The 15,986-nt window shown below is 33.4% G+C and overlaps 1 protein-coding gene across 1 annotated transcript in view; it reads left to right on the top strand.

The window, feature by feature from the left end:
- The first annotated feature begins 3,121 nt into the window (after window positions 1-3,121).
- The window catches only part of LOC136041227 (GPI transamidase component PIG-T-like), a 62,358-nt gene continuing 49,493 nt past the window's right edge, over window positions 3,122-15,986 (top strand). The window contains exons 1-3 of the mRNA XM_065725805.1: window positions 3,122-3,316; window positions 6,193-6,373; window positions 15,041-15,272. Coding sequence (XP_065581877.1) covers window positions 3,172-3,316; window positions 6,193-6,373; window positions 15,041-15,272 — 558 coding nt within the window. The 5' untranslated portion in view covers window positions 3,122-3,171. The remainder of the gene's footprint in view (window positions 3,317-6,192; window positions 6,374-15,040; window positions 15,273-15,986) is intronic.

The raw sequence follows: 15,986 nt of genomic DNA, 5'->3' as shown, positions 1-15,986 counted from the left end.
TTTTCAGTTCTGTTATGTATTTCTTAATATTTTCAGTGTTGGTCTGGTCTCTGTTTTAAAGGATATAGTGCTGTTTTAAAGGATATAGTGCAAGAACATTTGGTTTTTCTTAAGAGCTGTATATTCTTTGAAATTTTTCAAGTACACCGTGACTTTGTCTTTATCTGCTTCTGTAAGCTCAAATGTGCTCAATAACTCTTGCCATTGATTACCTACGCATATGAGAAGGTAGGCACACAACACTTCCCCAGTCTTTTCAACAAGGAGACCTTCACATATCAGTGTTGCAATGACTCTCAAACTTGGGTGTAGCTCCAGCATTTTAATTTGGGGGGTGGGCAAGAAGGGGTCCACATCCAGAGGGGAAAGCAGTGGTGGTTCTGGCCTCTTCAAGTTGCTTATACTTACAGTGAGTATTAATCATTATTGTATAAGTATTATGTTAAGTGACTTACTGGTATCTATAACCTCTACTTTATTTTAATAACGATACAATTTTTGAAACTACAAAATGATTATAAATGTTTGATTGTTCATTTCAAATTTGCGCCCCAATAATTTCTGTGTCCAGGGTGAGTGCCTCCTCAACCCCTCTTATCTGAAACACCAATGGGGAATAGGGTGTTAGAAAAATTTTGAAAAACTAAAGCCTAAATGTGTTTTAAAGATATCTGAAAATTATGATGCTTCTGTTCATAATTTTCCTCCTGTGAGTTAAAGGGAAAATCAAGTCTCTTTTTTGAAAGGGGCTACTGTAAACATGAGCTGATGCTGAGGTTGGACCATTGATTGGATCATGTTTGTTGATTAATTTGGTCAAAGTTGAGCTGCTTTCACTGTTAAGATTGTCTTCACTTTCTGCTATTGTGTTACTATAAAAAGACACAAATAGGAATCAAATCCCTTTTCTATACCTTCTTTTCCTTGTTCTACTTTCTGTTATTTTGTAAAGTTGGTTCTGAGCAAAAGAAAGAAAGTAAGAAGCACCCTGGGCTGACCAACGCCCAACGTTCTAAAATTGAAAGTATTCAAAAAAGAGCAATAAAAATTATACTGGGGACATCCTATAAGGTTTGGCTAGACTTGAACTTACTACATTGGAATCACAACGTCATATTCTTACCATGAACTTTGGGCACAAGTGCCTTAGTTCTGACTATCATCGACGTCTTCCTCCCCCCTTCAAAGAAAATCCCCCAATCCTTCTTAATACAAGACTTAATGCTTGTAGAGCTCCAAATGCCCAGCTTGACTTGTGTCCCCAAATGTTGACCATGAGGTACAAAAATATCTTTTGTTCCCTATTTTGTTTTGCATTTTAATAATTGATTTAACTTTGAAATTATGTTTATCCCTTAACATCTGTTTTATCATTGTAACGGTTCTGACATGCTTATGCTAGCCTGTGTGCTATTTTAACCAATAAATCATATTCTATTCTATTTAGCAAAGATGTTACTTGGCTAAATTCAAAAACATTACAGAATACATAAATAAGCAATGCACAAAGCAAACATAAAATAAGTAGTAGACTCAGCTTTTACTAAGGCTGTCATCAATGAGTTGGTGCAGATGACACTAGTGTACTGTGAATGTTTTTGTGTGGGTGATGATGATTTTAATAAGCTCAAATTCTTTGGAATTTTTACTGTTAATATTTAAGTGAATATCCCCCTTCCACTTCCTTCAACTCCTGTAAAAATTATAGGAGACCAAATCTATTAGTTTAACTATGCACTATTCCAACAGGCCCATAAATCACATCATTGAGTTGCATGGGATTTGAAAATGACGTCTTAGCAAATCAAAAAGTACATCCTTTAAATTGCTATTGTTGAAACCTTGTACAAAAAATTACAACCTCCATTGCTGAACAACAAGACAAAAAAATTTCTTTACATGGGCAGCAGTGATATGTCCTTATTTTTCTTTGTTGCTGTTGAGGCATTGAAACATAGAGAGCTGTTTATCATGGAAGATAATTCTTATACCTTATCATTTTTTATATGCCTAGACTCAATAAAGTCATCATAAAGCCAGATGGTACACTAAAAGTGCAATTTGGGTGATATTTTTGGGACGGAAAGGCTGGGCTAGACACATAGACATCATAAAGAGCTAATTGTGGGCTAATTTATAAACTAATTTTTATACTTAATTACTCCTTATAAATTAGATTTTATAAGGCAATCATAAACTGACACATTGCACCCAAAAAGTGTGCGTTGGTTTGTTTTTTATTTAAAAAAATGAAAATAGCAAAAAAGGTTCTGTCCAATGAAAAAACTCGGCGGACAAATTGTTAAGTCATCATCAATGATGGTGCTAGGGCTGTTTAAAAATTTTTCAGTTTTAATGGTCATATTTTAATGTAAGCTTCTCCTATACGTTTTTTTATATTTTCATTTGTATAATGCTAAGGACAGCCCTTGGACATAGTTACAGTGTGCTATAGAAAATTTCCCCATTGTTCTACTTGTATTTGTTGTTTAAGTACATTTTCGCAATTTTGTCATCAATTAGGCTCACCTCTTTACTTTATGATAAGGTTTCAAAGGCGGTATATTTGCATAAATATTACTGTTGAGAGTATTAGGAAGTGTAATGGAACCCTTTTTATATTAAACACTGGTAAGGATTAATTAAAAAAAAAGTTATCTGCTCAAAATAAAGAACGAAGTAGAAACTTAAGACAAGCAACAGTTTTAGAGTTACTTAATATTTTTTCTCTAAATTATTTTTTTTTTGGGGGGGGGGGCAACTTCCCCCTCATGTCCTTCACCTTAAGAAGGACACAAGATTGGGTTGCAAGAAGGACACAAGACTGGGTTACCCTTGGAGGATAAAAGGCCAATGTTTAAAGATAATATAGCATTGTGATATCTTGTACAATCATGGAAAAATTGGTTGGGAGTTTTGCCAACAGCAATTTTGACAGCTAGCTTTCCTCCCTTGGGACTATAAATTGAAAGAAGTTCATAATTTCAAAATATACAATCGTAGATTATCAAGTACCAAGGACAGTTGATTTTCTCAGGCATAAAACATTTTGTTCTCATTTCATGTTTATTTTCCATAAAAATGTTTATTTTTTATTTCTCTTGCAAAGAAATACTTTGAAAAGCTCCTAATGGTTTTGCAGGACTTGCAGAGCTGTTTGCAACATTTAGAATGTTTGTCTGGGTTGTGTTATTTTTCCTGAAATTGGCAAATTGCCATGAAACCTTTTCAGAAGAGCTGGTGATAAAACCTCTTGAATCTGGCCATCTGATGAGTCACTTCAGATTTGTTCATACTCTATTGCAAGAAAAGGATGGTGAGTAAGCTTTTTTCAATTTAGTTTATATGTCTTAAGTTACTCTTATTAAGATTCAAACTATTGATCCTCATTTTTTTCTTCTCCCTCATTATTCAGAGATTGATTTTTGTGAAGATTGTGAGATTGGTTTCTATCTTAAAACCATCAAGGGTATACTGACTTTGTTCTTTAGGGTAAAAATTATAAGTTACCAAAATATGATCTAAGAATACTAAAGGATGGATTATACTGTTGTAGAAAATATAGTAGAGGGTTCCATTAAAATGTTCATTAACAGAGCTTACATTTTCTTTTAATACTGCTATTTGGCTCATGGGCATCCCATTAGTCACTGTAGATACTGTGAGATTTTCCTTGTTGCAAACCTAACTTATTATTTTAATTATGTTTTTATTATACTGGTACTTTTTCTGTTGTACTATTGGTACTTTTTGGGTTTCTGAATGTTTTTAATGAAGTAGAAATATATTGGAAAGCTTGAATAGAGTCGTCAATTAATGTCAGTTCTTTAGATTGAAAAAAATAATGGGATATGAACTTCAAGCTCAATAAAAAACTGACAGAGTTTCAATCAACTTAACTTTCAATTAAGCTCAAATTATGTTTGAATATACGGAAGCAATTGAGAGTGAATTTTATTGTAGTACATACATAGTGCATAAGGCATTTATCTCCACCGTAACTGTAAGTGGATGTTTGTGCATCCTAAAAAAGAATTCTTCTGTACCCATGTTCTTAAAAGTTTAATTCTCATTCTGAAGTACTGATCAAATGTCCAACTGAAGTTGCCTTATAGCAAATAAATTAGAACTGCCCACTTTCCTCTTTCTATGCTTCTGTGTTAAGCATAAGCGACATATGTGACTAAACTATGATTAATTTTGTGTGTGATTAATATATGATTCATTTGGACAACACCAAGAAATAGTTTTTCTTAACTCAACATGTTAACAGGTGACTTTCCATGGTACTCTGAGTAACCTATTGACCATAAAAAAAAATTAAATTGCATAATTCCTTCAGATCACCTTTTGCGAATTTATAACTCTTTTATATGGTGTTGCCTTGAATACTATTCCCCCGTTTGGCATTACGGCCTAATGCAAGAGCAGTCGGACCCGATTGAGAGAGTTTAATTTCGGGCATTGCTGATAATTTCAAAAGCACCCAAAGTCCCATACTGTGCCCTCCTTGAACAATTAGGCCTAGATTCCCTTGCTAGCCGTCGACAAAACTGTCGCCTGCTTTTAGTACAGGGGTGTTGAACAGCACATCCCATCGATCCATACTGCCCCCTGACTTCAAACCACATCGAGAAAGACCCGCAAGAGCAGTGGCAGAAGCTGTACCACGTATACAGCCAATCAATGTGTCTCGAAACAGATATTTGAAAAGCTTCTTTCCCTCGTTTATAACGTTTTTTAATGTTACTGTTAGTAAGCAAGAACAGCTACAGCTTTAGTTCGTTAATTATATCATATTTTGACTAGTCAGTTATCGCGTACTTATTTTAAGTGGACAATAGGATCTATTTCAAATTATCTCATAAGTGTTGACTATGGATTGTACATGTATTTGTGTTTGACGACTAAATGAATATTCGGCATGTCCGCTGCCCATTTTGGAAATAAATTGAATTGAATTGAAAATTGCCCTTTCTTTCCAAGTTTTAATGCACATTGTTTTTATCCATGTTTTAATGTTCAAGCACGTAAATGATTATGCATTATTTCTCCCCTTCTCTCTCCCCTCTCCTTCTCTTCTCTCTATTTCTTCATCCATATCTGTATTTCTCTTCTCCTCTTTCTCTGTCTAAAGCTCTCTCTTTCTCTCTTACTCTCTCACTCTCTATCTCCTTTCTTTCTCTATATTCTCTTCTTATCTGTTCTCTTCTCGTCTTTGTATGTTTGATTTCTCTTTTAAACAGGTTTCAAATTTTAGAACCTAAAAAATTTGGCTGTAGTCTGTTCTCCAGTCTATTCTAACTTTTTGTCTAAGAATTTTAATATAAGAACTAAAAAACTGTTTTGTATGGGTAAGAAATGCAACAAAAGATTCGCATTTTGGAACTTAGAAAAACTTGGCTATTTAAGTCTTTTATTTATGGAATGAAATAGAAATTGACATAAAATCAGATTGAGAAGATGACTAATATTACTTCATTTCCATACATTGTATAACAAATACATAAAATAATGCAAAGCATAATAGTAATAATAATAATAAATTCATCACTCTAAAAGCCATATGGCAATGGTAATATGAAATGAAAAAATCAATTCTAATTAATATAAATAAAAGTAACATAAGCACTAGATAAAAATAAACTCTATATTAAGAAAAAATTTACGCCAATTACAAAAAACTATTTCCATGCTCCCTTGCTAGCTTGGGAAACCGTCCTGATTTTTCACTCCCACCAAACGCTCTCCCTTCATCAAACCAACAGTTTCCATACACTTCCTTTTGCAACTAACTCAATTCTTTCCACTCGCCCATCATTCCTCTATATCATGCCACCTTATTCTGTGGTCTCATGCCAGCTCATTATATTTACTAAATCTGTTATTTCATATTCCCCCACTCTACAATTATGTAAAATTCTCCGTACCTGATACAACCATGAAAATGGAGATCTCTAAGTGCTTCTAAATAAGTTGATTTAAGTAGCCTCACTTGTAGCATCTTCACAATGGTTTTCCAGAACCTAATAAAACTCACTGTCCTGCGACTTCTTAGCAAAACAAATCTCATTTGGGAGTCTAGTAAGAAAAGAAACTTTGACGCTTCGACATGCGTTTACTGGATAGTAAAAGCCACGGCAGAGAGCACGGACAGTTCAGACTTAATTTTAGATAGATTTCTTTTTCCAGATTATTCAAATTTTCGTACTTTTCCTCGTCCGTTTTGGGAAATTGTTCAGCTTCACGGAGTACAAGAGTTGCATTTCTCCTTGACACAAGGGTATTGGAAGACAAAAAAATGGGGGTTTCCACCAAGATCCGCTCCTACTGGAGCTGAGATTTATGCATGGTTTCAGCATGATGTGTACAAGTAAGTATTTTTATAAGGTCTGTCAAACAAAATCACTTCACGTTTTTTTTTCTTTTGAGCCATCAGGGATACGGAAAAAGTATGCTGGCACATATTACGCGAAATCTTTTACTGCGAAACAATCCACCAATTAACCTTGCTTTTATAATGAAAGAGTATGGTAAAATATTTAGGAGAGACACTTTAGTGTTTTGATATGGGTTTTAAAGAAATTAAAAGTACTAGTGACATTGTTTAAAGTACATATGACACTAACACAGAAAAAAATCACTCGAAACAATGTACTGCTACTACTATTGACGACTCACTGAAGCACCAAACCGCCTAAGGTTGGCACGATGTGTTTAGAATCCTTTATCCTGGGGGCACGGATTCGATTCCTGGCATGGCCAGTTATTTGGTTTCGGATGGGGGTCATGGGTGTGACTCTGTAAGCTCAGCCAGAGTCGACCCAGCTCTAAATGTATAACTGGAGAAATATGAGGAAGGTGAGAAGGAAGGGTGTTCGAAAGCACAAAATGGCAGGTCCCTAACCGTCTAATGCGCTTCCTGGCTGAAGGGCCACGAAACGGAGATCAGCACCGTTGGTTTGGACCTTAAGAGCCTAGTGTCATCATACATACTTACTTATTTAAGCCACATAAGGCCATCACAGCTCTGCTCTCTCCTCCTCCATCCCAATTTGTGTAAACCTTTCCTATTTACATCCTCTCAATAAATTCCAATTTTGCTTAAATCCTTGCTTACGATATCCTCCCACCCCACTCGAGGACGACCTACGAAAACGAGGACAAAGACGACCCCATTCGCTTGGCCCTAGATTGTTGGCTGAAAATGATGGATCTTTTGCAATCTGTCATGTTGCATCAAGAAAGTGAGATAGAACCATGTTTTTTTTTATACTGCTTACTTTTTGAGGTACAGTCAGTCAGACGGGTACCCAGAACAGTCTGTAGACAATTCCCCTGGTCCGTAGTCCGTATAAAAAATCCTTTTCTGTCTTTTTTAATGCCCGTGTTTCAAAACCATACTTGATTACTGTGATCACTGTAGTTGTAATAGTAACACTACGTAAGTAAGCGAAGCTGTCCGCTTCATCAATCTTTTGTAACCCAAATCCACCTTTAATTATTCCCTGCCTTAATGAAATAGTCTTCTTGAAATTAATTTTGACACCTATTCTTGAATCCCGAACTCTCAGAATCTTCAAAGTTTCATTCACTTTGCCAACATTTTCATCTAGAATGTCCAAATCATCAGTATAAACTAAGTCTAGGAGAGTTTTACTTTCCCATTTAATTTCATTCTCTCCCATAGCCTTTGCAGTGTTCCTTAGGATACGATCCATCAAAATGATCCAGATAAATTTGGATAGAACGCAAATCTTCTCAGCTCCTGATTCAGTATGAAACTAGTTAATAATCTCATTTCAAAACAGTTCAAACAATTGTTTGAAACCAGCTACTAACCTCATTCAAACAATCTCGTTTTGATTTACTTACATTCGGATTTCAGTGATTAAACCTCGTTTTTCCTATGATTAATTAAAAAAAAAGCTTTTCAAAAAGATCAGCATACATAAATTCCTAGAATAATTTAAAATCAAAGCGACCAGAAATTACTATTAAAATAAATAAAACAGAAACGAACCTAAATTAAATAAACAGTCATAGCAAACAAACATGCAACAGGTACTAATATAGATGAATAAAGAAATCTTAAAACGGGTAAAGCCTAAATTGAATATGCAAATCGAGCTTAAAATGAATGAAAATCACTAGAAACAAGAGTGTGGCTACTGTATCTGTCCTTAAATGTAAACGTCTAAGGCCTACTGCGTCATTGGCGCTATACTGAAAACACATCGTATTACAAATATTTCCTTTTATACTTATTACAACATAAAAAAAAACAACTAAAAATTACAGTGAAATGAAATCTTTAATTTATGAGCTTTCAGCAATTAATTTGATCATATACTAAATATCTAGTTTTATATTATTAGTTCTTTCCAAGACTGTTCAAGACACATATAGTTTTCACTACAAGCAAGAGTTTGGCTATTGCCTCCTACCTCAACTTTCAAAGTCTAAAGCCTATTGCGTCATTGGCACTTTACTGAAAACGAATTATATTGTAAATATTTTCTTTTGTAGTTAATACAACATTGAAAGTAAAAATAACAGTGAGATGATATCTTGAACTGTTGAGTTTTCAGTAATTAGTATCATTATATATCAAATATTCAGTTTAATTTAATTAGATCTTTCCAACTTTTACTGTTCAAGACAGATATACTTTTCAGTAAAGCGCCAATGACGCATTAGACTTTGTTTTTTTTTATGATTTAAGAGTGCTGTCAAATGTTAAGAGACAGTTCTTTGGTGCTTAATTACGGTTTTAACAGGAATTAAGAACTACTAGTGTCAATTTAGCATCAGCTTTACCCAGAAGAACTTAAAAAAACAAAAAATATTTCTCTATTTATTCTAGTTTGGATTTCAGTTAGGTTTAAATGTTTGTTTAAGCTGAAATGTTGATTTTGTTTTATTGTTTGCATAATATTTAAATAGCCTATGGGTGTCAAAAGGCCAGACTAATTTTATTATTTTTGAATTTAGCAAAAAAAAACAAAGAACATGCTACTATATTAAAAAAGAAAAGAAAAACAGTTCTGGAAGTGTTTAAAATGTGAATTTTTTTCTCTTGTGCGTTACTTATCCCTTTCTTTAGTTGATTTAATTAAGAAAATATATTTCTTTTTACGTTGAAAAAGTCTCCCGGATGTGGAGTCGAAATATTTGGATTTTTTTATTATTTAAAGTTTTTTGTTATTTTTTTTTATCTTTTGTTTTGTTACTTTATTTAAATACCAGATGTTTCTCTCCAGATGTGAAACCAGATATTTCTCTCTTAACGTGTTAGTTTTCTTCTTTTTTTTTTTTTCATCTTTTCTTTTGTTCCACTGCTTTATTTAAATCAAACCCAATGTTTCTCTCCTAATTTTCTTGTTTAATTAGTTTTCTTGTTGTATCTTTTGTTTTATTCCACTGCTTTATTTAAATTAAACCCGATGTTTCTCTCTTAATTTTTTATATATGAAAAAACTAGTACCTTAGCTTGTCTATGGAATCAATTCTGTTAAAAAAACGTAGAAAAATACAACATTTGATCTAAAATCGACTGTTTTTGGTCCAAAGTGTTACACAATAATTTTATTTCATGATTTATTTAGGTTTTATGATTCATTGCACAGTTCCTTGGGAATTGCTAGATTTGTTGTTGTTTCTTTTATTAAATCAGTAGAAACTTGAGAAGCGTAGAACAGACAGAAGATTTCTATGATTAATTAGATCTATTATTTTGTAAGTTTTCACTGGGTTTTATTTCGGAAAAAATTTAGATTACTTCGAAGACCACACTGCCTTTCCATGACGAAAGTAAAACAGTTCAAAATAGGGATGAAATCTTTTCATTGACTGTGAACAATAAAAATGTCAATAAAAAGGTTTCGTCCCTATTTTGAACTGTTTTACTTTCGTAAAAAAAATCTGCTATTCTTTAGACTGAGCTTATATGTGGTTAGTTGCATAACTTACATGTTCCCGATTTTCAACATGCACATTAAGACGTTTTCTTGGGATGAATCGTTTTGAGTTCCTTACCACCACCCCTAGTATAAAAAGTTAAGGCACATTTGTTTGAGCCTTCCATCACATTTTTTTGTTTTTTTGGCACTGGAAATTTAATTCCTTTGCTAATACCGAAACAAATATATACTTCAGTGAGGGCAGACTTTTGAACATTTGTGTAATATCGAGAATAATTGCACAAATGGTCACAGTCAGCAATAGACAACCTATGCTAGATGACAAAGAAGCGTTAAAGGGAGGACGAGGATGCTTAGAAAAAACGCTAATTGACTCTAAAAACCTCATATAAAATGACTGTCGACTCTCTTGAAAACATTGAAGTCTCACTATAGACCTCATCGCAGTAAAAATAAAATAAAATAATGAATCAATCAAATAACCAATCAATCAAATAATAATCAATCAAATTACAATCGGAGTAAACAGTCTTGTTTCTGGTCCATGAAACATTTTATTGACTCTAAAAACACTCGTATAAAATGATTGTCGACTCTCTTGAAAACATTGAAGTCTCACTATAGACCTCATCGCAGTAAAAATAAAATAAAATAATGAGTCAATCAAATAATCAATCAATCAAATAATAATCAATCAAATTACAATCGGAGTAAACAGTCTTGTTTCTGGTCCATGAAACATTTTATTGACTCTAAAAACCTCGTATAAAATGACTGTCGACTCTCTTGAAAACATATAAGTCTCACTATAGACCTCATCACAATAACAATAAAATAGTAAATCAATCAAATTGCAATCGGAGTAAACAGTGTTGTCTCTAGTCCATGAAACATTTTATTTACTCTAAAAACCTCATATAAAATGACTATGGATTCTCTTGAAAATATTGAAGTCTCACTATAGACCTCATAGCAGTAACAAAAAAATAATAAATCAATCAAATAATAATCAACCAAATTACAATCGAAGTAAACAGTCTTGTCTCTGGTCCATGAAACATTTTTTTAATTACAAACTTCCGTTGAATTTGTATTATATGCATATTCAAGTATCAAAAACCATTGTATGTTGGAAAGTTCCCAAAATGGCGTACCCTTAATATCTTGGGAATGGCCTGGGGATCAAGTTGAAAATTTCAGGGATTATGAACAGGGAAGGGGCAAATGAACATTGACATGTGACTTGGGGGAGGGTAGAGGTAAATCAAAAACACTACGTACATTGAGACTATCAAAATACAATATCTGCAGTATCTCAGAAATGGTGCGGACGATGCAGTTGAAACTTTCAGATAGTGTAGGATAAGCAAGTGGAGAAGGGTTAGGGCAAATCCAAAATGTGTTGGAGGATCTAAATTTGTTTTGTCTCCAGTCCGCCTAAACGTTTTCGCACCATAAGCTGCAATAGAACTTAAAATCGATTGAAAATTAAGAAGCAAGGCAAATCAAAAGACCTTATATGCTGCCAACTTAGGAGGTACTCAACTAGCTTCCTTCCTTCTGTGGAAACTAAAAATAGAAACGAGAGCAAGATCTTGTACTATTCGAGTAACATGCAACCTCTCTGAAAATAAAAGAAAAAAATGTTGTCTCCCTTTACCGTCGTTTAAACCATTTCCCCTCCAGTGAAATGTTCAATAATCACCTGTGAACGGGCAAAAAATGAATCACTTTAAATCAAAAGTAAGCACATATTTTTTATTTAAATACAGAATTTTTACTTTCAAACAAAAGAAAAAAAACTATGCTAAACAACATTATATGATGAGAAAAAATTCCTTGAGAAAATGGCTAGCTTATACTGCTCTGTAGAGGCTAAATTCGAAACCATCCGGCTACACAATGAAGATATCAAACAGTTCGTAGTAACGAATTGTAAGTAAGGAGTTACCCGGCTTAATAGTAACCGAAACTAAAAAAAAACGGAATTTTGATACCAGTAGATATATATCAAAAGAACCGCCTTATTATGCTGATTCCAAATATATAAATTTGAATTTTGACACAATTCCTTAAGGACGACTACTAAGACACAAGTGTCGTTTAATTAGTACAATAAGAAGCTTCTAAAGAGTATTAAAAAACTTTAGCCTAAAGAGCGAGGTGTTGAGGAGGAGGAACCCCGCTCGTATACGTAATAATTTCTACTCGTTTTGAGTTTTGATATTGCTCCCTACTTTCAGCTGAAAAAACTTTTTTGTATTTAAAGCTTAAAAGAATACAGTAGTGGGCCAGTTAATCCACTTCCTTCTTTTATACTGAAAATGTTATTCCTACTTTAGTAGGGATTTACCCCTGTTTAAAGGGATTTATCCTTCTTTTATACAGGAAATATTATTCCTACTTTAGCGTCATTTTCTGTGTAACAATTAAAGAGGCTGTTAGCTCTTAAGTAAATGGTATGACACAGTAAGAGTTGAGTATGTGCATTGGGGCTCTTTGGGCCTAAAACGCTGGGCATCCAATGCTTTTCCTATGCCCCGCCTCCTAAAATAAATTTCTATATATTTAAGAATTGTTGTCAGGTGTAACGTAAAACACCAAAATGGACGGTTTATACGGATAAAGCGTTGGAAGCCGTTCTCTCGCCAGACGTTTGTGCCAAATAGGGATTGATTTAACTAGAATAATAATAGCCAAATAAAGTAATTTATTAAGTCTTATCAGATGTGAAATACTGGTAGAATTTAGTAAGAAGAGTTATGACTCAATTAACCCCTTAGAAGCAGATCAAGCATTAATAGCTCACTCGAATAAAATAATAAAAACAAAACATTGAAAGAGTATGGAAAGAATGAAGATCAAAACGAACAATAAGAGAAATTGATAAAGGAGGAAAATTAAGTGGGTCTTTGAAAACCGTACCCCTTAGTGTCATCTAGTGTTACCTCGCAATATCGTTAAAATATAATTAAAAATCTAGTGGTATTTCTTACTACCTTTTTATTTTTGCTTTATACTGAGCCTAAGATAGAATAATCACTTGGTTCATAAGGGTGCAAGGATATATTGGTTTTTATTGTCCCATTTTTTGCGTAATAAACAACCCCTAACTATTTAGAATGAAGAAAAGGTTCAAAAACGGAGTAACCTACTTGATTTCAGACAATTGCAGATTAGATCCAAAGAATCCTCAGTCTTAGGTAAAAATCAGAAATTTAATATTAAGATTAAGCTTGCTCTGAAGTTATATATTTCTGCTGGCTAATTTTTTTGGCTGACCAATTATTTTGATTTAACTCTAGCGAGTTTAACAGAAATTACCAACGCCATAATTATTAAAAATAAATGTCCTATTTTTTGCGTCATAAGCAACCCCTAGCTACTTAAAATGAAGAAAGGCTTGAAACAAAGTAATTTGCTTGATTCCAGACAATTGCATATTAGATCCAAAGAATTCGCAATCGTAAGCAAAAATAATTAATTTAATAATTAAGATTAAGCTTGCTCTGAAGTTATCTATTTCTGCTGCCTAATTTTTTGGCTGACCAATTTTTGTGACTTAAACTCTAACGAGTATAACAGAAATTACCAACGCCATAATTATTAAAAATAAATGTTTTATTTATTGCGTAAATAGCAACCCCTAGCTATTTAAACTGATGAAAAGGTTTAAAACAGAGTAATCTGCTTGATTTCAGACTATTGAAGATTAGATCCAAAGAATCTCCAATCTTAGGTAAAAATTATTAATTTAATAGTTAAGATTAAGCTTGGTTTGAAGTTATCTATTTCTGCTGGCTAATCTTTTTGGCTGACCAATTATTGTGACTTAAATTCTAGCGAGTATAAACAGAATTTACCAAGGCCATGGTTATTAAAAATAAATGTCTTATTTTTTGCATAATGAACATCCCTTAGCTATTTAAAATTAAGAAAAGGTTTAAAAACAGAGTAATCTGCTTGATTTCAGACGATTGCAGATCAGATCTAAAAAATTCCTAGTCTTAAGTAAAAATCAATAATTTAATAATTAAGGTTAAGCTTGCTCTGAAGTTATCTATTTCTGTTGGCTAATTTTTTGACTGACCAATTATTGTGACTTAAACTCTAGCGAGTATAACAGAAATTACCAACGCCATAATTATAGAAAATAAATGTCTTATTTTTTTTTGTGTAATAAGCAACCCCTAACTATTTAAAATGAAGAAAAAGCATAAAAACAGTGTAATCTGCTTGATTTCAAACAATTGCAAATTAGTTTCAAAGTGTGCTCAACCTAAAGTAGAAATCATAAATTTTAATAATTAAGATTAAGCTTGCTCTGAAGTTTCCGATTTCTGGTGGCTAATTTTTTTGGCCAATTAATTATTGTGACTTCAACTGTAGTTATCTGTGCGTCAATGAAATTATTGACGCAATGATTATTAAAAATTTAATCCAAATTTAATCACAGATAGTTTTATGCCACATCAGATCGCATAAGCAATCGTTAAATTTGCATAGCAGTCGCTTTATATGCTTTTTTTTTAATTTATCAAGACGATGTACTTCAGAATAAAACAGCTACTACTACTACTACTACTACTACTAATTACTCACTGTAGCATCACCTGAGGCCAACAAGGCTACATACGCTCCTCCTCCAACCTAACCTGTTCAAGGCCTCCCTCTTTACTCCCTCCCAGGAAGTTCCTATTTCCTTTAAATCTTTACCTATGACATCCTCCCAATTCAGACGAGGACGACCTGCTTTCCATGTAGCCCCAGAAGGTTAGCCAAAAAGGACAATCTTCGGCAATCTGTCATCCGCAGAACATGGCCTAGCCATCTCAACCTTTCTTAATTATTGCCCTAGAAAGCGGGACTTAAGAGTTGTTGCGCTAATATTATATTTTCTAAGAAGCATATAGCACGAAGAATGAAAACATTGAAATGCAATTAAAAGATCGAGGTTTAAACATCAAGGTTGACAACACTGTTTAAAAGCACTCCTATGTGAGACGCTGTCAATATTTATAGGTTTTGATGGTTTGATATGTTTTGTGTTAAACTTTATGTGTTTTGTTGTTATGTTTGTAATTACACTGTTCTTTTTTTATTTTTTTATTTTTTAGCGTGGATAAGAATTGGGAGCTATTGACGAACGGACTTTCAGGACTCTTTTGTTCTTCTTTGAATTTTGTGAATGGTGCCAGAACTATCCAACCTCTATTCTCGTTTGGACCGGATGGATTGGTCGACGATAGGTTTAATAATAATTTCGTACGCTATGCAGCGCTGCCAAGTGAAATTGTTTGCACAGAAAATTTGACACCATGGAAGAAAATGTTGCCCTGCGACACTAGGGTAAATATTGTTTTATTTCCAATTTTCACTTCCAATCTATTTCCACAATTATGTTATGTGTGTTTCCGTTTTTCTATTTTCTGATATTGTGGAAGAAGATGCTGCCACGTGACACTATGGTAAATATTGCTTTATTTATTATTTTATATGTTTTGAGTGTTTCTGTCTTTTTATTTTCTGTCAGTCTATCAGAAACGGGCTTACAGTTAGCCAAAGAAGAAAGGCCAATAGTTGGTTGGTCAGATACAGTTGGTCAGTCAAATAGACAGCGTATAAACTGCTGTTGCTAGACATTAAATCAGGGATGTTTGGGGTGTGGCCTCTGGGTTCTGAGCCCCCCCCCCAGTAAGTCCGGTCGTCACTCTGACTTTCAGTAAGAAGTTTCAAGAATAGTCGAAATTTGAAAAAATTTGTCTCTAAATTAAAGAACAATACAACTATGAAAATAGACTCTGCTCGTATCTTAATTATTTAGGATGGCTTATATTCACTTCAGAATTTGTTTTTGGCAATTTCAGATCTACCATAGATAAATGAAAATGTCGTTAACTCGAAAATATACCGGTTTATGCCTGTTTATATTGTGTTTATTAATATAGCAGAAAGTGTAAAGTCAAATATCAAGTATAGCTGGCTTGGATGTTAGAACATTAGACTCTTGGTCTTGGATTTATAGGCTCGAGGTTGATATTATATATATGTATATAATTATAT

The sequence above is a fragment of the Artemia franciscana genome, unplaced genomic scaffold (genome assembly GCF_032884065.1).
Source record: "Artemia franciscana unplaced genomic scaffold, ASM3288406v1 PGA_scaffold_1180, whole genome shotgun sequence".
In the NCBI taxonomy this organism is placed as follows: domain Eukaryota; kingdom Metazoa; phylum Arthropoda; class Branchiopoda; order Anostraca; family Artemiidae; genus Artemia; species Artemia franciscana.
The sequence above is the reverse complement of the archived record's forward strand: the minus strand, read 5'-3'. Positions and strand labels throughout refer to the sequence as shown.